Source organism: Macaca nemestrina, chromosome 8, assembly GCF_043159975.1.
Source record: "Macaca nemestrina isolate mMacNem1 chromosome 8, mMacNem.hap1, whole genome shotgun sequence".
NCBI lineage: Eukaryota > Metazoa > Chordata > Mammalia > Primates > Cercopithecidae > Macaca > Macaca nemestrina.
In genome coordinates, this window is record NC_092132.1 from 42124056 (window position 1) to 42145159 (window position 21104).

General features: G+C 38.1%; 1 protein-coding gene across 2 annotated transcripts in view; it reads right to left on the reverse strand.

Annotated features, from left to right (window-relative positions):
* The window catches only part of LOC105476018 (frizzled class receptor 6), a 34291-nt gene extending 25386 nt beyond the window's left edge, over positions 1–8905 (reverse strand). The window contains exons 1-2 of one of the 2 annotated variants that reach the window (XM_071067919.1): positions 8796–8905; positions 7521–7842 (exon numbers count right to left, since the gene is read on the reverse strand). In XM_071067919.1, the coding sequence (XP_070924020.1) occupies positions 7521–7697 (177 nt within the window). In that variant the 5' untranslated portion in view covers positions 7698–7842; positions 8796–8905. Of the gene's footprint in view, positions 1–7520; positions 7843–8795 lie in introns of those variants that run through there. The other variant, XM_071067920.1, reaches the window with a different exon arrangement.
* Positions 8906–21104: the final 12199 nt, after the last annotated feature.

The window sequence follows — 21104 nt, forward strand, 5'->3', positions numbered from 1 at the left end:
TATCATGTCCCAGCAGGATCAACCAACTATCTAGTGTCAGGTTAAGTATCCTGGATCCTTTCTATCCAAGACTCGTCCTCACTGAAATCCCCTGCTTATAAGTTCCCAAGTAGACTATACCTGTGCCAGCATCTTAGCTGTAGCATGTTTTCTTACAGCCTGAGCTTGAATTCTAGCCCACCTGTTGATTCTATGAGCTACCTGCTACTCTTATAATCAATTCCTTTTCTGCTTAACCAGTCTGGGTACCCTATCTAAGGTGGAAAGGACATAAAAACAAAAACAAACAAACAAACAAACAAAAAAAACCAAAAACCTTAGAACACAAGGAAAGGAGGCTCCTTTTTCAGGGTTAAAAGAATTAAGAGCTATATAAAACCAGTGAAGAAATGACCAGGGCAAAATAATATTAAAATAAGTCTTAAGTATTTTTTGGAAATGAGTAAACAAGGGCAAAAAAGTAATCTAAGAAAATAAGCCTTTGTCAAAAAGTAGAACTGAAGGTACAATGACAAAAACAGATAGGTTGTTTTACATTCCCTCCACCAGAATATAAATTCTGTGAGGTCTGTTTGTGCATTACTGTATGTCAAGTACCTGAACAGTGCCTCAAATATTTATTTATTTAGGCATTCAAATATTTGTTGAATGAATAAATACCAGCTGGTCTCAGTGAAATATACAGGGAAAGGACCGGCTAGCTCCTGATGCTATAATAATATCATAATGGAAGGAACCATAATATGGGCCTGGGGTAGGTGGCACTGTAAGATTCTGAATGGAAAGTCTGGGCTAGAATTTTAATTGAGAGGGATCAAAAGAAGGAACTGTTTGGTTTCTTAAAAATATATAAAGCATAACCTAAGCAGAGTGGTCCTGTGGCAGTATCTTGGCAGTGCCTTGCTTCCCTGAGTACTGAAAATATGGGATATATAAACGTTTGTCACTTTTCTGAAGCATGAATCAGAATCCCACTGGTACATGGAAGCAAGCCACATCAACAGTGAACAAGACCAAGTGACTCCAAAGCATCTGATCCTAAGCTCAGGATTTGTGCTTTCTACTCATGGTGACATACACAATAACTCCCATGTAGTGAGAAAAGTTATATTTCTTGCTCTAAATTGGCACCAAAAACAAAGTCGATTTACAGTGATGGTGATGAAAACTGAGTGAAAGAAATTTAAAATGTGGTTGGAAAAAAGTGATGAACCTTAGCAAAATAACAGGCTCACTAAAGTGTAAAGGGGCCCTTAAATGTTTTCAGTTACACTTCACTGGGCAAATACTGTTAAAGTGGTTATAAAAGTCTCGAGTAAATTCTTTGAGAATGCCAATGGACTACTGTATAGGAAAGTGATGCAAACTTTGTTACTTATTTTCATGAATGTGATCAATCTCAGGCAAGTCACCTTCTTTAAAAAATGTAAAGTGGAGCCTGGAATACAAGAGAATAAAAAGCAGGAATTTACATTATTTCCATAATGGAAAACTTGTTATTTTAAAACTATTTCTTGTGAGGGACCATTAGAAAATTTAAATCATTTCTCCAAAAGAGATTTCCTTTGGAAATTAGACAAATGTACATATTAACTGATTGATACTACAAAGGAATTGATCTAGAATCAATTATTTTTTTAATGTAAACCTTAGAACTTGAAAAACTACAATTCTGGGAAAGCTATATATTCAGGTACATATTCAATAAATATGAATGAACGAACACATGACAAATATATAATCTAGAGTAATAAAGTTTCATTTTACATGCCATGTTCTTGGGGAAAGGAAATAATCACAACAGTCTTCCCGTGGAATACTAAGGAATGGGCTAGGAACCTTGTGCTTCTCAGCAGAGCCTCCCAGGAGAAATATCCTTTCTCTTCACATACAGGCCTGCCCTTATTCTGCAGATTCAAAAGAAGGAGTCAAGGGACTTTTCCTGCTACTGCAATGCAACATCATGAAGGAAGGTTTCTACCTTTAAAACACAACAGTAGTCATTATACACGCAACTGGCTTGGAACACTTCTCAGTATTTATTTCATTTTATATGATTAATATCTTACTTTCAGAATAGCTACAGTTATTTTCAGATAGTCTTTCCTGAAAAACAAACAGGTTAATCTCACTAAACATTTTCTTTCTTTGTGTATGGACATACAAGGGTAGAGAATATGGAAGAAAGGTGAAAGCAGGAAGGGACTGGACTCTTCGAAAAGCAGGAAAATAAAAATGCTTAAAAGCTACTATGCAACAGAAATCGATATTTTCCTTAAAAGTCTGTCTATCCAGTTTTTCTCCATTTATTTTTAACTGAATAGAGACATTCTAACAGCACATATTAACAGGTGGAAAGGAAAGTTGTTTTTTTTTTTTTTTTGGCTCACTTCCCTTTAGACTGTTTAAAAGGGGAATGACCACTTGCTATTCCAAACACAATATGTGACCTGGCTTTTGCCTAGACCTCAATGAAGGCAATTGAAATAGAAAAATACAACATTCTTGTTTCCATTTTCCCTACATCAGTCTCAGCTCTTTCGGGATGAAATCAGTCTCTCAAGGGACCTCAATCTCACAATATGTGAAACAATGCTCTAGATATGAAACAAAAGGAACACAATGGAAAAGCAGCAGCCATTTGTTTTTCCACTTGGGAGAGTTAGACTGTACATCCTTTTCATTACAAAGCCCAGTTACTATGCAGAATTGTAAATTAACTCTTTGTAATACAAATGATTTCAGGTTCACATAATAAAATAAGGAAAAAACTGAAGTCCCTAATTTTAAGCAATCTCCGAAACAAAATTAAAGAACCAACATATCCCAGTGAGATCCTTTTTGTTTGTGATAAATTTTACTTAAAAAAATTTATGCGGAAAGTAACATAAAACTTAGGTAATGTATTAACATAAGAATGCACATAATGTCCACTTATTACATTCTACACTATCCTTAAAACATTTTCAAATACTTTAAACCAAGGTTCAGCAAACTGTAGCTGCTGGTTCAAATATAGCCCACTGCCTGTTTTTGTAAATAAAGTTTTATTGAACACTGCCTGTTTTTGTAAATAAAGTTTTATTGAAACACAGCTACACTCATTTGTTGGCATATTGTCTGTGACTGCTTCTGTGCTACAATTTCAAAGTTGAATAGCTGTGACAGAGACTGTATGGTCTGGAAAACCAAAATAATTTTGTCTTTTACAGTAAAAATCTGCAATCCAAACTTCTAAACCAGTGGGTCTTGAACTTTAACACTCATAAGAAACACCTGGGCAGCTTGTGAAACCACAGCTGGGCTCCATCTTCAGCAATCATGATTCAGTAGGTTGGGGTAGCAGTCTGTGAACTTGCATTTCGAACAAGCTCACAAGCTGCTGGTCTATGAACTAAAGTTTAAGAACCATTGCTCTAAACCATCTCATATAATCACAGATTAAAAATGACCATAAATGCTTACATTCTATAGAACAGGCTAGCTGTTACAAAATGAAAACTAGGAACAAAAAAGGAATGAGATAGATCTCTTGACTTATATGGGATTCTTGGTGGCTAACAGAGTACAATTCATTGCCACAGCCATCAGCTTCAGCCCCTCATCCTAACACTAATACACAGTGAATCCTGGAAATTCAATAGGAACCAGCAGAAACTAAAGGCAATTGGGTTGGAGGTATAAAACCTAAACTGATCTTTAGAGAAGCTATAAAACACATTTTTAGTAAAAGCCAAGTTACAAGCAGCTATACTTTAGTACTCAATTGGAATATACACTTCAGGACTAAAGTACAATGTTTGGGAAAAAAAAAGACGCATATAGCTTATAATCCAACAGTCCAATCAAAAGTTGAATTCCTTTACTTCATACAAATAACTAGAAATGGTTAAAAATCAAATTTTTTAAACAAATTCTAATGAGTATGTGTAGAGCTAATGTGGGAAACAAAACAGAGGATGTCAACTGATAAATTTCATTAAAGCTAGGCTCAGACAGGATGAAAAAGAATGGTATGTAAACCACCTAAAAATATTAGTATGTCTTTGATTTGGACACTATAGATGATTGAAGTGGAAGGTAAACATTTTGAGGGAAAATTCCCTTTGCTGACTTACTGGGACATAAAATCCTACCTTTTTCTTTATTTAGCTTCTATGGAGCCTCTACCATGCTCAGAGGCATTGTACTTAGTATTAGGGATAGAAATGGAAAAAAAAAACAAAACAAACCCACCATCCCTACCTTCAACTAACTCTCAATCTAGAGACATGTAGATCACTGTAAAACAGCATGATAAGTATAAGAACAAATGTACATTATAAGTACTGTAAGGGTGTAGAGTGGGCTGATTAAATATGCTCAGGAGAAAGGTGAAAGAAGGCTTCACTAAAAACAGTTATTGCTTTAACTGAGACCTGAAGGAACTGAGCAGGTGAAGAAAGCTAGGTAGACAGACAGCTCACCAGAGGATACAGTGTGTGTAAAGATACAGAGGTGATGGAGAGTAATATGGATTTGAATTCTCCAAACAGGTCAGTTGGCTAAAGCAGTGTGTGCAATGTGGGATGGTACAAGATGGGAGACTAGACAAGAAGCCAGAGTCTCACATGAAGGGCCTGGGGTGCTCAAGAATCAGGTCTTTATTTCCCCAGCTTTAGGGAAAATGATGAAGGATTTTAACCCTAAAGTGGACTGCACAAATTTGAATTATAGTAAAATCACTGTGGCACCACTAGAGAGACTGAAGATTAGGGAGTTAACTTTTGCTTTGTTTTTGTTGTTATTGTTTTCATTTTGTTTTGGTGAGTTAAAGTCTCACTCTGTTGCCCAGACTGGAGTGCAATGGAACGATCATAGCTCACTGCAGCCTCCAACTCTTGGGCTTAAGTGATCCTCCCACCTCAGCCTCCAGAGTAGATGGGACTACAGGTGTGTGACACAGAGATTTTATTTTTGCTCTAATAAGACTTTGTATTCAAGGCACTTGTAAGAAGGAAAAAGACAGACAGAGCTAAACAGAGGTAAAACAATCACCCAGTTTAATTTTTATCTAAATGAAGTTTGCAAAGAAGTAGCAAAGTGTGAAATTTACACATTGCATTCTAAAGCATAAGAAATATTATCTTGTTTATCCAATAAGGACAAGAGCCTTAAAAAAAAAAAAAAACAGTTAAAGATGACATTATGGTCCATGTAGACAGAGAAGACTATCAGATTGGAGTGCCTGAACCTTGGACAAATCATAACTTTTCTGGGTTTCAGTTTTTTCATCTGTATAATGAAGGGTTCAGGGGTTCTTTACCTGAGCTATAAGTATATTTCAATCTAATTTGTTTTCTTTGTAATCCTACCCATTTTATTTATTTAAATATTAAAACTTATTCTGAGAAGGGGTTAATGGCACAAAAAAGGCTAAGAAGCTTATAAAAAAGGCTAAGAAGTGATCTTTAGGGTCACTTATAACTCTCAAATTATAGGATTTTGGACATTCAAATACAGTAACTAAAAGAGAATACTATTGTATAAGGAAAAATAGGAATGGGGTGGTAGGAAAAACACAACAGTATAGACTAAAATATTACGTATAGAGATTAAAAGCCTGACCTAAGTTGACAATATTATTGCCTTTTCACTTCTCTTTCCTTTCTTCTGTAGACTTAGGTTAATGCTGGTATTGTGACTGCTTGAGGGCTTTCTTCTTGTGTATCCTTAAACTTACTGAAGTAAGATTTATAGCAAAAAAAAAAAAAAAAAAAAAAAAACCTTCATTAGCAAAGGCTATGAGAAAAGTTACTTACATGTGGAAAATTATATAATGAAGAGATTGGTAGTGTTAGCAATCACATAAAAGAGGTAAGAACCAAAAGCCTTCTTAATAATATCCAGGCACAAAACCACTTGGGAAAGAAGCTATGTAAATTAAAAAGTAACTTTTTTTTTTTTTGAAAGTAAAAAACAATTGGTTCTACATGTGTAGAACAAAGCTAGTTGCTACTATCTTATAATTATAGGCATTTAATAGCAGGGATGTATCTCTCTTGAGTCTAGATGATATGAATTTATAAGGTCACTTCTAGCATTCAAACTTAAAATGGTCGGCCAGGTGCAGTGGCTCATGCCTGTAATCTTAGCACTTTGGGATGCTGAGGCAGGACGGATCACTTGAGCCTAGGAGTACAAGACCAGCCTGGGCAACATAGTGAGACCGCATCTCTAAAAGAAAAAACAAAAACCTTAAAATGTATGTAGTTACCACATACAAAGGAAATCAGATTAAAAAAATTTAGGAACACTATCAAAACATGAACACTACAAAACATCATCAGAGAAAAAGTGAATGAATGAAGTAATTATTGCTTCACAGTGTTCTCACTATATACTTTATACACTTTATATTGAATCAGACTGAACCATCAAAATGGTTCTGATTAATGAAAGTCTCAGTGCCTCATTTGTTCAGTGTTCAAAAGGACATCTTGCATCGGTTTGGAAAAAAAACACTGAAAGATAACAATAATACAATCTGTATTATCCTTTTAAATAACATCTACTTAGTATTTATAAGCTTTCCTATTCCAGACATGAGTCCACAATGAGGCAGTCAGACGACTATTCAATTGAACAACAATAGAAAACTTTCAAAGCTGCAAAATCAAATCTAATCAATTTCAAAAAGAGTATATATATTAAATTTGTAGGGATTTCTTCTCTTAGCAACAATCTGAGGGGAAAAAGCCTTTACTATTCTCAGTTTTTCTGGAGAAAAACTACAAAAACAATACATGTGTCCAGTTCCCTTCAGGAGACTTAACAACCTAACAAATCTGCATGGGAAGGCAGGTTCCTGTCTGTACAGGTAGCTTTCTTCCCACACTCCCTAGTAATTTGCATATCTCTAAACCAGAGACAGGTAACTAAGGCACCTAAGGCAATCTTTAGTGTCACTGTACTCCTCCCAAGTGGTTTCTTTTAACAAGTATCTTATAAAGAACATATATGTGTTATGCTTAGAAAACAAAGTCACTTTTCAGAGACTTTGTGATAACCTTAAAATACAGTCTACAGCAACAAAATATTCTGATAATTTATTTCAGAAAAACTGTATCAAGTGAATATTACAACTACTTATAAAAACATGTAGATTTCTTCACTTTTAGTCCAGGCAATAAATATTACATGTTCACTGAATTAGAAAAATATTCAGAATTCCCATTTAGAGGAACTATCATACTTGATTCAGGAAAGCAAAATATTTTCCAGGTACAAGGTATTTAGAAATCATTTGTCACCATACTTCATTATATAAAATGAACCCTATTTAAACGAGTCTACTAAACCGGGCCGCAAATGTACATAAAACATAAGTCAGTAGAGGGATTTAATTTTCAAAAGGACTTTTCAAAACACGACTTGTACACAACTTGAAGAAATCGGCTGTGTTTAAAAATAAGTCACATTACTAGTTTCTAGAACAGAGCATAAACTACTTTTCAATAAAGGTATGAAGCACTACTCACCTCCATTTCCACGGCGGCAATACTCTGGTCATAATGACCCATCAGATTAGGGAAAAATGTCATGTTGTAGGCCATTTTCATACATCTGGGAACAGTAATTGGTTCACAGGTGAAGAGACTGTGCCCTCTTATGAGGGGTAGAAAAATACACGTCAACAAAAATGTAAACATTTCCATTTTCTTCAAATTCCTGATTCTACCACATGGCTTGGATGAATCACTCTTTGCATCCTCAGAAGATCCCCATCCAAAGATAAAATATTCAAATTCCTCATTTCACGATTTTATTCATTTTCAGGAAAACCTGAAAATGGGTCAATTACTGTAAAAACAAACAAGAGGGTGTATCAGCAACATTTGTCATAAACTCAAATGTGGAGTCAAAGTGCAGAGTTAAGATTTTCATCCCAGGTAACAAACACTGGAAAAACAACGGAAAATTCTGTCCTAGCGAGATACTCTTCCACCTGCCTTAGCATGGAATGCATCATTTGCTAAGGAAGCTGCACCTCTAGGAAACCGATGCTAGGAGGTTGCTGCTGTATGGAACAGAGGGTTAAAAGGGGGAATGGCAAGAGTGAGATGGAGGAAAAAAGGAACGCTGGTGATTCGGAGTAAATCATAAAAGATTAATATAAGCATACAATCTAAGGGCCCCTGTTGGAAAGCTTATTAAGTACAAGAAAACTAAGGCCCTGGGAAATTCCTTAAGACCCAAAGAGTTCTTAAACTTGTAAAAGACTCTAAAGAGTCAATTTTTGTAGCAGTCTTAGTTTTCTCGTTTTTCAAAAGGCCAACTAGAGAGAGACTTTTAGGATTCCTCCAGCGGAGGAGCAACATTGCAGTTTTCACTGGCTAGGAGGGTGTAGCGCTGCCGTCGAAAGGAAAGTGCGCAAATCCGTCCCGCGGGAAGGGCGAAGGCAGTCCCCTGGGGGAGGAAGGCTGTGGGCCCCGGATTACGAATTACCCGCGCCCCAACACACACTGATGGCCGGTCTGCCAGCGCCCCACACCCGGGCACCTGCCCCAGGCCTAGAGCCAGACAGCGCGTTCCTGGCCTGCGCGGTGCCGCCGGGCCCCGGCACAGCCAGCCTTTCAGAGCCGGCTCCCGTTTCCGAGGAAACTCGGGTGCGGGCCGTCCCGCCACCGCCTCCCCAGCACCTGCGGCTCCCGGCGCGCCTCACCCAGCCGCGGCCCCTCGCGCCCCTCGAGGCCCGCCCCGCTTCCCCCGGCACCCGCCCGGCCCCTGCCCAGTCCCGGCCGTGGGAGCCCCACCTCGGGCAGCGGTCGAAGGCCGCTCTCCCTTCCCGTCCCCGTCTAGCCCACCGTCCCCCCAGCGACCTGAGACGGCTCCGGGGAGCGTCCGGGACTGAAGCTGCCTCGAGAGCCGCACGGGGAGCGAGAGCTGAGCGATCCCGCGAGACTGCGCCGCCAGGTCGGGCGGGCAGGTCCGGGCTCGCGGCGGCGGCGGCGGTGGGACTGGCCCTGCGCCCGGGCACCGCCTGAGCTGCGCCGCCCGGCCTGACTCCGCGGCCCGCCAGGACCCGGCCCCGGTGAACGCGCTCGGGGTGCCGAGGTCCGGCTGTGGGCCCGGGAAGCCCCCTCCACCTTGCCGTCTGTTGCTGCCCCCGAGGCACAAGGCTGAGCCCTGTCTCACTATCCGGGTCCAGAGGGGTTCACTTTAGAAGGATTTTTTTGAAGCTCTTGGCGCTCCCTCTAAAAGAACCCACTTCCTTGCGGATTTCAGGAGCCAAGAATCCTTAAACGGGGCCAATTTGCTCTGTAAAGTCAGTTGCCCAGTGACCTGAGTTCGAAAGGAGATACTTCCTGGACAACTGCTATAAAAACAACAACAACAAATCCTTTTATTAATTCGGGGAGTCTGGTCACCAACTGTATGCTCAGGTAGCAGTGGGATTCCAGCCCTGGCGGGTCCTACAGTTTTATTGATACAAACCCTAATAGGAAGTTGAACTGCCGTAGAAATCAACCTAGTTTGGGGTACCAACACTGTCATAGATGTTAGATAAATTACCTTAATCTTTCAGGGACATAGTTTCCTCACAATATGGGAATGACAATAGTTGTAGTGATGGTTAACGTTAATTGAGCCCTGGCTGTAAGTCAAATAGTGCCAAGTTCGTTACAAGTGTTTACACCTATCCTGTAAGACCCTCCTATGAAACAGAATTGTATGAGAAGCAAATGAACTTGTAGAAGTACTTTGAAAAATGCAAAGTAACTTGTAAATGGAGGCTATTCTTGTCAGATAAATCATCCTGTTGCAGAAAAGGAATGTCATATTGCCATACCTAGAAGGACAACACTGAACAACCAGAGTAAGAGTTTTGAAATCTGTGGGTGAAAGGCTTGAACTTGGAAAGGGGAATTCCTCCCCAGTTTTATCAAAAGCTTAAGACTGATGTTGGGAGACAGGTAGTGATGAAGCAATATTAATATCATTAAGAGCTGGATAGTTGATGTCTTGCAGAGTAAATTTCTATGTAGGAAGAGTATTTACCCCTAAATTTCTAAGTTTCTACATCGGAAGACTCTTTCTCTCCAATTTCTACGAACTTAATGAATCTTTTTGTGATCAGGCTCTAGTGACTACTAGGCAGTGAAGTATCGCTAAAAGTAGTAATTACCAGGCAGTGAGGTATCACTAAAAGTATCATTTAAAAACAATACTTTTAAAAGTATTTTAAAACGATACTTTTTAAAGTATCATTTACAAACGACACTTTTAAAGTATCATTTGAAAACGATACTTTTGTAATTCAAGTGAATACTTGTTCCATGATTTGGAAGGAAAAATTGTAGTAAGTTGATTTATACAGAAATAAAGCCTGTTTTATTTTTAATTGTATTTAATTATATAGTGAGCAATGATTAACTGGAATTATTAATTTTTTTGTCAGGATGGATTTGGAATACTTAGGCAATCATCTATATCGTTGCTTGTCTTTCACTGTACAAATTTCATCCCAATGGTACGAGATTAAGAACACAAACTTTGGAGTTCAAAACCCCTGGGTTCAAAACCTAGCTCCAGCACTTACTTGCTGTATGAACTTGAGCAAATTATTCAGATCCTCTTTAGTTTCTTCATCTGTAAATAACTATCTGACAGTTTTCCTCATTTTCCTTCTCTTTCTCTTTGCATTGTTCCTCTGGGCTGATGCTAGGGGACAGTGGTGACCAAAAGTAGAAGAAACAGACTTTTACTTTTGAAGGCTAATTTTGCAAGGTACAGAATTATAGGTTAGTAGTTTTTTTCTCTCAACAGTTTTACTCCACCTCTCTTCTTGTCTACATGGTTTCTGAGAAGTTGGATGTCATTCTTTATTTTTATTCCTCTATAGGTAAGTTCCACATCATTAAGTATGATGTTACCTTAGGGTTTTTGTAGATGTTCTTTAGCAAATGAGGAAGTTCCCCACTCTGTCCCTAGTTTGCTGAAAGTTTTTATCGTGAAAATATGTTGGATTTTGTCAAATGCATTTTCTGCATCTATTGATGTGATCATGTGATTTTTCTTCTTGAGTCTATTCATATGGTAGATTACATGAATGAATTTTCAAATATTGGACCAGCCTTTCATACCTGGGATAAATCTTGGTTATGCTGTACAATTCTTTTTATGCATTGCTGGATTCTACTAGCTAATATTTTGTTGAGGATTTTTACATCTTTGTTCTAGAGATGTATTGGTTTATAGTTTTCTTTGCTAGTAATGTTTTTGTCTGGTTCTGGTATTAGGGCAATGCTGCTAGGAAGTATTCCCTCTGTTTCTATCTTCTGGAAGAGATTTTAGAGAGGTGGTCTAACATTGTTGGTGACTGACATTAATTTGGGGAAATTTTCAGTCACTGTTGCTTCAAATATTTCTTCTGTTCCTGTCTCTATTTCTTCTCCTTCTGGTATTCCTGTTACACATATGTTATATTTTTGTAGTTGTTTCACAGTTCTTGGATATTGTTTCTTTAAGTCTTTTTTTCTCTTTATTTTTCAATTTTGGAAGTTTCCATTGACGTATCCTCAAGCTCAGAGATTCTTTTCTCAACCATGTCCAACCTATTAATGAATCCATGAAAGGCATTCTTCATTTCTGTTATAGAACTTTATATCTCTAGCAATTCTTATTCTTCCTTAAAAATTTCATTTCTGCTTACATTAACCATCTGTTCTTTCAAGTTGTCTACATTTACCTTTACAGCCCTTAATATATTAATCAGTTATTTGAAGTTCCTGGTCTGATAATTCCAATATCTCTGCCATATGTGAGTCTAGTTCTGATGATTGCTTTGTCTCTTCAAACTGTGTTTTTTGCTCTATAGTGTGCCGTGTAATTTTTAGTTGAAAGCTGGACATGATGTACTGGGTGAAAGGCACTGGAATAAATGGGCTTTAGTGATGTGGTGTTAAGATGTGGGAGGAGGGGAAGCATTCCATAGACCTGTGATTAGGTCTCAGTCTTAGTGAGCCTGTGTCCCTAGGCTGGGAACTTCACAAGTGCTTCTTAGTTTTTATCCCCCTTCTTGGGTGGGACAGGATGTCTAGAGGGGGCTGGATATTTGCCATATACCAGCTTGATTAGACTCTGCTAAAACTAATAGGTTAGGCTCTGGTAAAGTAGTTTCTCTTGAGGACAGGCCTTGTTGAAAAGAGCAGAATATTTTGACATATTTCAAAATGGTTACTTTAAACCTTTCCCTATTGGATGTAGGAGGTGATTTTTCTTTGATTTTCACTGACAGAACCTGGAAGAACTCCTGGAGGTAAAACTTATGAAAGTGTGGGTGTGCCCTCCAAAGACTAGCCCCCTACCCCTTTTGTGTATGTGTGTGTGTGTGTGTGTGTGTGTATGTATGTGTGTGTGTGAGTCTCGCTCTGTTGCCAGGCTGGAGTGCAGTAGTGCAATCTTGACTCACTGCAACCTCCACCTCCCAGGTTCAAACGATTCTCCTTCCTCAGCCTCCCAAGTAGCGGGGATTATAGGTGCACACCACCATGCCCAGCTAATTTTTGTATTTTTAGTAGAGACAGAGTTTCCCCATACTGGTCAGGATAGTCTCAGTCTCCTAACCTTGCGATCTGCCTGCCTAGGCCTCCCAGAGTGCTGGGATTACAGGTGTGAGCCACCGTGCCTGGCTAACCCCCTGAAGTTTTAAACTCTTAGTCTTGACCACACTGAACCTCTAGCAATTCATCAGTTACAGTTCTGGTCTTCTTACCCTGTACTCGTGCCCCTGGAGGTTTCTGCTGGTGGGTTGCTGCTCTAATAAATTATGATTCTCTGTATCTGCCTGTTTGTCTCTCCAGCTTTGGAGGCAGCGGCTTGCTCTGTGTCCCCACTTCTCTGCTAGATCTAGGAAGAGTTGTTGATTTTCAGTTTGTTCAACTTTCTACTTTTTGTTAGGACGGATTAACAGCTAAGCTCCTTACATGCCACACTACAAACCTTAATATCTCATTTTAAAAAATAGGTATAACTTTAAGAATTTTATTGATAATTCCAGTTGCTACTGCCTTAGCAGAGCAAAGTATCTCCTAGTTAAAATCAAGTTGAAAATCCCAAGAGCTGCAATAATTCAGGAAAATTATGTAATTTGGCATTAGTATTCATAGAATACTGACTATGAAAATTTTGATTATGACAATATAATTAAGGGATTTTGCTAAAATGAAGAGAAGAAAGTAAATATCACAGGGGTAAATATGTAATTTGTAAACTGTGTAAATTTTTATTTAATTACTTACCCGAACATCTCCAGCCTATCACCAGACTATGCAAACACGTGCAATAATAATTGAATTGATCCATTTTTGATATTTTGCCTACTCATTAAAACATAGCTTTACACATTAAAAACATTTCTGTCTTTATAAAGGTACGTTTTTTCAAAGTAGGAGGATAGAACATATTTCAAGTAGCAGTTTGTTAGTTTGATATATGAGTTTTAGCTATGTAGACATAGCATGGTATCCTCCTTTGTACTCCTGCCTGGTCCCTATACACGTACTAGGGGATAGGCCTGCTTGTGGCCACTGACCTGATGCTGAGACATTAGTAGTTTGAGGAACAAATAGCAGTAGAGGGACCCCAGCTGGAGGAGGCTGGGTTGAGCAGAGGCATTGAAGAGTACAGAAGCATAAAGGGAGTTGGGAGGAAACAGTTAGAACTTCCAGTGGTATGAACCCCTTCCCTCATGAAGTTCTTTCCCAAATACTTCTTTCCCTAACCCTTAAAAGCTCTACCATGGCTTCACTCCCTCCAAGTAGCATTGTGAATTTGATCATGCACTGACTTAATTTATTAAGGAAGTCTATGCACACGACGTAGAGGATAGTTTCTATTTAAAAACTAACTTTCACTTGAAATACATTCCCTGTCACTCCCTACTCTAAAAGCTAATTGCTGCAGTGTTTGTAGCATAGCAATTAACCTTTGGGTTGTGTCCGTTATGGTTGTATCTATTATGGTTGGCCAGAAATAATAGACCTAATTACTACCTCCGGTATTACTGGAAAAATAAAATTTTCAGTGCAGTAGTAACATGACACTGCAGGAAAGAGCCACATATTTTAATGACAGTTTGATGTATAAGACTGCCTCTTTAGAGCTCTGGTATAGTCATTGCAAATAAAGAGATTCATAATGCTAAAGAAAAACAGCCTCAGCTCTACTAATGCTTTGAGTTACATTTTGTGCCTGTGAGTTTGCCCTGCTGAGTTTGTTTTTAGTGGATTCAAACCTACCATCTGGTCATTTTAAATATTTAATATGTTATCCTTTTTTTTAAAACCAAAGCAGCCAGGTTAAGTCGAATATTAGAAATAGTATTTTCCCTTTATAAAGCTTGTAGCATCTAGAAAAGGGCTTCTTGCCCCAATTTAGTAATTTAGACAATAACTAAATTAACGTTCTTTGATGTACAGAACCAACTTTATACCAATTATGGATCATGGGCTGCTAATAACTCTGATTTTTAAAATTACATTAAAAACAAATGGATTAGAATAATTAATATTGTTAAAATGTCCATAGTACCCAAAGCAATCTGTAGATTTGATGCAATTTATATCAAAATTTCAATGGCATTTTTCAAAGAAATAGAAAAAATAATCCTAGAAGTCATACGGAACCACAAAAGACCCTGGATAGTGAAAGCAATCTTGAGAAAGAGGAACAAAACTAGAGGCATCACACTGATTTCAAACTGTATTACAAAGCTACAGTAATCAAACCAGTATGATGCTGGTATAAAAACAGACCAATGGAACAGTAGAGAGAGCCCAGAAATAAGCCTATATATATATACAATCAGCTAATCTTTGACAAGGGCACCAAGAATGTACAATAGGGAAAAGATAGTTTCTTCAATAAATGATGTTGAAAAAACTAGATATCCACATGCCAAAAAATGAAAGTGGGCTCTTTTCTTATACAATGTAAAAAAAAATTAACTTGAAATGGATTAAAGACTTAAATATAAGAGCCAACACTGTAAAACTCCTAGAAGAAAACATAAGGGGACAGCTCCTTGACATTGGTCTTGGCAATAATTTTTTTTGATATGACATCAAAAGCACAGGCAACAAAAGCAAAATTTCCTAAGTAGAACTACATCAAACTAAAAAGCTTATGCACAGCAAAGAAAATAATCAATAGAATGGAAAGGCAATCCTATGGATTGGGAAAAAGTATTTGCAAACTACATATCTGATAAGGAGTTAATATCTAAAATATATAAGGAATCCATACAACTTAATAGCAAAAAAATACAAAACAAACAAACAAACAAAAAACAAAATCAAACCAACCAAAGAACAAATAACTAAAAAATAGGCAAAAGACCTGAATAGATGTTTTACCAAGTAAAACATTCAAATAGCTAATAAGTGTATGAGAAGATGCTCAACATCACTAATCATCAGGGAAATGCAAATCAAAACCACAATGAGATACATCTTATACCTCTTAGGATGGCTATTATCAACATGATGAGATAAATATTGGCAAGAGTATGGACAAGAGGGAAACTTGGCACACTACTGGTGGGAATGTAAATTAGTGGAGGAACACCTCATTTGATTGCACTTTGCTTTATTGTGCTTCGTAGATACTGTGCTTTTTACAAACAGAAGATTTCTGGAAACCCTGCTTGGAGCAAGTCATTGGTGCCATTTTCCCAGTGATCTGTGCTCAGTTCACGTCTCTGTGTCACATTTTTTAATTCTTACAATATTTCAAACTTTTTTATTTTTATCATATCTGTTATGGTGATCTGTGATCAGTGATCTTTGATATTACTATTTAATTGTTTGGGAGCACTGTGAACCATGCCCGTAGAAGATGGCAAACTTATTTGAAAAATGTTGAGTATGTTCTGACTGCTCCACCAACCGACTGTTTTCCCCATCTCTCTCCCTCTCCTTGGGCCTCCCTGCTCCCAGAGGCACAACAATATTGAAATTAGGCCAATTAATAATCCTACAGTGGCCTCTAAATGTTCAAGTGACAGGAAGAGTCACATATCTCTCACTTTGAGTCAAAAGCTGGAAATGATTAAGCTTAGTGAAGAAGGCACATTGAAAGCTGAGACAGGCTGAGAGGTAGGCCTCCTGTGCCAAACAGTTAGCAAAGTTGTGATGCAAAGGAAAAGTTATTGAAGGAAATTAAAAGTGCTACTCTAGTGAACACACAAATGATAGTAAAGCAAAACAGCCCTATTGCTCATATGGACAAAGTTTGAATGGTCTGGATAGAAGATCAAACCAGTCATAACCTTCCCTTAAGCAAAAGCCTAGTCCAGAACAAGGTTCTAACTCACTTCAATTCTATGAAGGCAGAAAGAGGTGAGGAAGCTGCAGAGCTAGAAGAGGTTGGTTCATGAGGTTTAAGGAAAGAAGCCGTCTCCATAACATAAAAGTGAAAGGTGAAGCAGCAAGTTCTAATGGAGAAACTGCAGTAAATTATCCAGAATATCTAAGATCATTGATGAAGGTGGCTACGCTAAATAACAGATTTTCAATGTAGACTAAATAGCCTTATGCTGGAAGAAGATGCCATCTAAGACTTTCATAGCTAGGGAGAAGATGTCAATACCTGCTTCAAAGCTTTTAAGGATAGAATGACTCTCTTGTTAAAGGCTAATGCAGCTGGTGGCTTTAAGATGAAGCCAATTCTTATTTACCATTCCAAAAACCCCAAGGCCCTTAAGAATTATGCTAAATAGGCTGGGCACGGTGGCTCACGCCTGTAATCCCAGCACTCTGGGAGTCTGAGGCAGTCAGATTACAAGGTCAGGAGTTCGAGACCAGCCTGACCAATATAATGAAACCCCATCTCTACTAAAAATACAAAAACTAGCCCAGCATGGTGGTGCACGCCTGTAGTCCCAGCTTCTCGGGAGGCTGAGGCAGGAGAATCACTTGAACCTGGAGGTGGAGGTTGTCGTGAGCTGAGATTGTGCAACTGCACTCCAACCTGGACAACAACAAGACGCTGTCTCAAAAAAAAAAAAAAAAAAAATGCTAAATCCACTCTGCCTGTGCTCAATAAATGAAACAACAAGGTTTGGATGACAGCACTTCTGTTTACAGCATGGCTTACTGAGTATTTTAAGCCAACTCTTGAGACCTATTATTCAAAAAAAAAAAAGATTTCTTTTAAAATATTACTGCTCATTGAGAATACATCTGGTCACCCAAGAGCTCTGATGGAAATATACAAGGAGATTAATGTTTTCATGCCTGCTAGCACAACATCTATTCTGCAGCCCATGGATCAAGGAGTAATTCTGACTTTCAAATCTTATTATTTAAGAAACAAATTTCATAAGGCTATAGCTGCCAGAGAGAGTGATTCATCTGATAGAGCTGGGCAAAGTAAATTGAAACCTTCTGGAAAGGAGTCACCATTCTGGATGCTATGAAGAACATTCATAATTCATGGGAGGTCAAAATATCAACATAGAGGCTGGGCACAGTGGCTCACGTCTGTAATCCTGCACTTTGGGAGGCTGAGGTGGTCAGATTGCTTGGGCCCAGGAGTTCGAGACCAGCCTGGGCAACATGGCAAAACCCCATCTCTGCAAAAAGTACAAAAAATTAGCCAAGCATGGTGGCGCATGCTTGTAGTCCCAGCTACTTGGGTGGCTGAGGCAGGAGGATGGCTTGGGCCTGGGAAGTTGAGGCTGCAGTGAACCGAGATTGTGCCACTGCACTCCAGCCTGGACAACAGAGCAAAACCCTGTCAAAAAAACAAAAAAAAAACAAACAAAAAAAACAAAAACAAAAAACCATGAATGAGAGTTTGGAGAAAGTTTATTGCAACCCTCATGGATGACCTTTGAGGTGTTCAAAATTCAAGTGGAAGAAACTGCAGATGTGGTAGAAATTGCAAGAGAACTAGAATTAAAAGTGGAACCTGAAGATGTGACTGAATTCCTGCCATCCCATGATCAAACTTTAATGAATAAAGAGTTGCTTTTTATAAATGAGCAAAGAAAGTGGTTTCTTGAAGTGGAATCTACTCCTGGTGAAGATGTGAATATTGTTGAAATGATAGCAAAGGATTTAGAATATTATGTAACTTAGTTGATAAAGCAGCAGCACAGTTGAAGAGGATTGACTCCAATTTTGAAGGAAGTTCTGTGGGTAAAATGATATCAAACAGCATCATCTACTTCAGAGAAATCTTTTGTGCAAGGAAGAGTCAATCAATAAGGTACAGTTCATTGTTGTCTTATTTTAAGAAGTTGCTACAGCTGCTGCAACCTTCACCAACCATCACCCTGATCAGTCAGCAGCCATCAACACCAAGGCAAGACCCTCCACCAGCGAAAAGATTATGACTCACTAAAGGCTCAGATGATTGTTGGCATTTTTTAGCAATAAGATATTTTACATTGTTTTTTAGACATAATGCTCTCACACACTTAATAGGCTACAGTATAGTGTGAACTGGGAAACTAAATATGCACTGGGAAACCAAATAATTATGTGACTGACTTTGTTGCAAAATTTATAGTGGTGATCTGGAACCAAACCTGAAATATCTCCTAGGTATGCCTGTATGCCAGATGGAAAACAGTATGGAGGTTCCTCAAAAAATTAAAAATAGAACTACCGTATAATCCAGCAATCATGCTTATGGTTATATATCCAAAAGAACTGAAGTCAGTATGTTGAAAAGATATATGCATGTCCATGTTCATTGTAGCATTATTCACAATAGCCAAGATATAGAAACTACTTAAGCATTTGTTGGTGGATGAATGGATGAAGAAAAATATGATATAAGTATACAAAGAAATATAATTCAGCCATAAAAGAAGGAAATCCTGCCATTTGCAACAACACAGATGAACCTGGAGGACATAATGAAATAAGCCAGACACAGAAAGACAAATACTGTAAGAACTCACTTATATGTGGAATCTAAAAAAGTCAAAATCACAGAAGCGGCAAGTAGAAAGGTGGTGGCTAGGGGGTGGGAGATAGGGGAAATGGGAAGATGTTCGTCAAAGGAGAAAAAAATTCATCTTATGATGAATAAGTTCTGGGTCAGGTGCGGTGACTCACACCTGTAATCCCAGCACTTTGGGAGGCCGAGGCGGGTGGATCACGAGGTCAGGAGATTGAGGCCATCCTGGCTAACATGGTGAAACCCTGTCTCTACTAAAAATACAAAAAATTAGCCAGGCATTGTGGCAGGCACCTGTAGTCCCAGCTACTCGGGAGGCTGAGGCAGGAGAATCGCTTGAACCTGGGAGGCAGAGGTTGCAGTTAGCCGAGATGCTAAGATCTACTTTGCTAAGAAAGTAGATCTTAAGTGTCTCACCACACACACACACACATACACATACCACAAAATGGTAACTATGTAAGGTGATGAATGTGTTAATTAACTTGATTGTGGTCATCATTTCACAATGTTTATGTATATCAAATTATCACATTGTATGTCTTGAATATACACAATTTTTATTTGCCAATTCTACCTTAATAAAGCTAGGGAAAAAGAAATACAAAAAATAAGCACAATGGGATAAGTATGTATCATAGGTTGATAAGTGAAGGAAAACATGGAGTTAAATTTTTAGAGAAAGTGGAATTAAAGAAATATGACTATATTTCAGTTCAATAGAACAGATTTTATAGAGGAGGTGGGCTTTGGGGAGCTACTTGAATATAAAATTATTGAGAGATTTGGTGTTTCCAACATGGTATGTGGATGGGGAGATGGTTTAGAGGCAGCAATGGGATAATTTAATACAAAGGATCTTGTATGTTTTCACCTGAAGGCAGATGTACTATTAATAATGAAGCTTAAGCATCAGGGACCTTTCCAAGGCTCTATCTAATTTGATATTATGGAATCTTACATTCTTTTTCTTTAAAAAGTCTCAAAATTGTATAAGCTTTAAGAACCTCACAATTAAAATTCACTCTTCTTGAATGGGGGAAAATAATATAGTGGAGACCAGGGAAGTTGGGTAATTCAGATGGGTTTTGAGGCAGTTAATAACATCTAGAAGAGTTTCATTGAGTTCTCCTTTGAAAGGGAGAATGGTGGAAGAGGAAGTTGCTGGCATATATTTTTTTTGAATAATAAACCTTGTATTACTAGTTAACTTTTGTATGCATAAATTTGACAAAACTTAAAACTATTTATTTGTTTATTTATTTGCGGGGAGATGGAACCCTGAGCAGCCCATGTACATGCAAGATCTTTATTGCAGAGATCTTCAAACCAGGTAAACCCTGCCAGCTTTTGTCCCTCCACTCCTTCCTCCAATCCGGAGATCCTTGCTGCCAAAGGAAGAATTTGTGAGAAGAGGAAACTCTTCTCTCTTGTTGCCTGGCCTGGCCCTCCACCTTCTCCATTAATGATGAGGAATTTCTTTTCATCAAACGGTCCTCTTCATTATCCTCTTTCCCTGGGTTGGATTTTCCCCCACACTGCCATGTCTGAAAGTAGAATTGAGTTATCCTCAAGGCGGATTCAGCTTCCAAGTAACTCCACCAATGAAAAACTTAATTCACAATAAAAACATGGGTTAGTCTTGACTCTTTTTAAATGTAATTTTGGATGACCACTTTTATTTTTAATTTTAAAGCATGGCCCTAACTAAAATGATTATACTTTTGCTCAAATTGAATGGATTATAATCTTAAAGATATTATTCAAAAGAAAGAGATGATTTAAACAAGAATCTTAATAAAACATTTCTATCTTAGTAAGAACTCTGGATAGAATAAATGTTGTCTTTAATTTGATTAACAAATTCATCATAACATAAATGACAATAAGAGGATTACATGGGACGTTTAACAACTAGAGACATCTGAGATTGTAAAAGCCATTCTGTGGTCTTACGACAGTTATAAGACAAACTGAAAGTTTGTCTTCCTACATAAAATTTTCTTTAGTTAAAAACACACACACACAATTGACAGGTCTAGGCTTGAGTTGGGTGAGACTGGGATATATGAGAGGGACAGAGACAGAGAGGGGAGATAAAATATATATTTCCAAGCAAGTATAAGAAACTATTAACTTTGGGTCCCTTA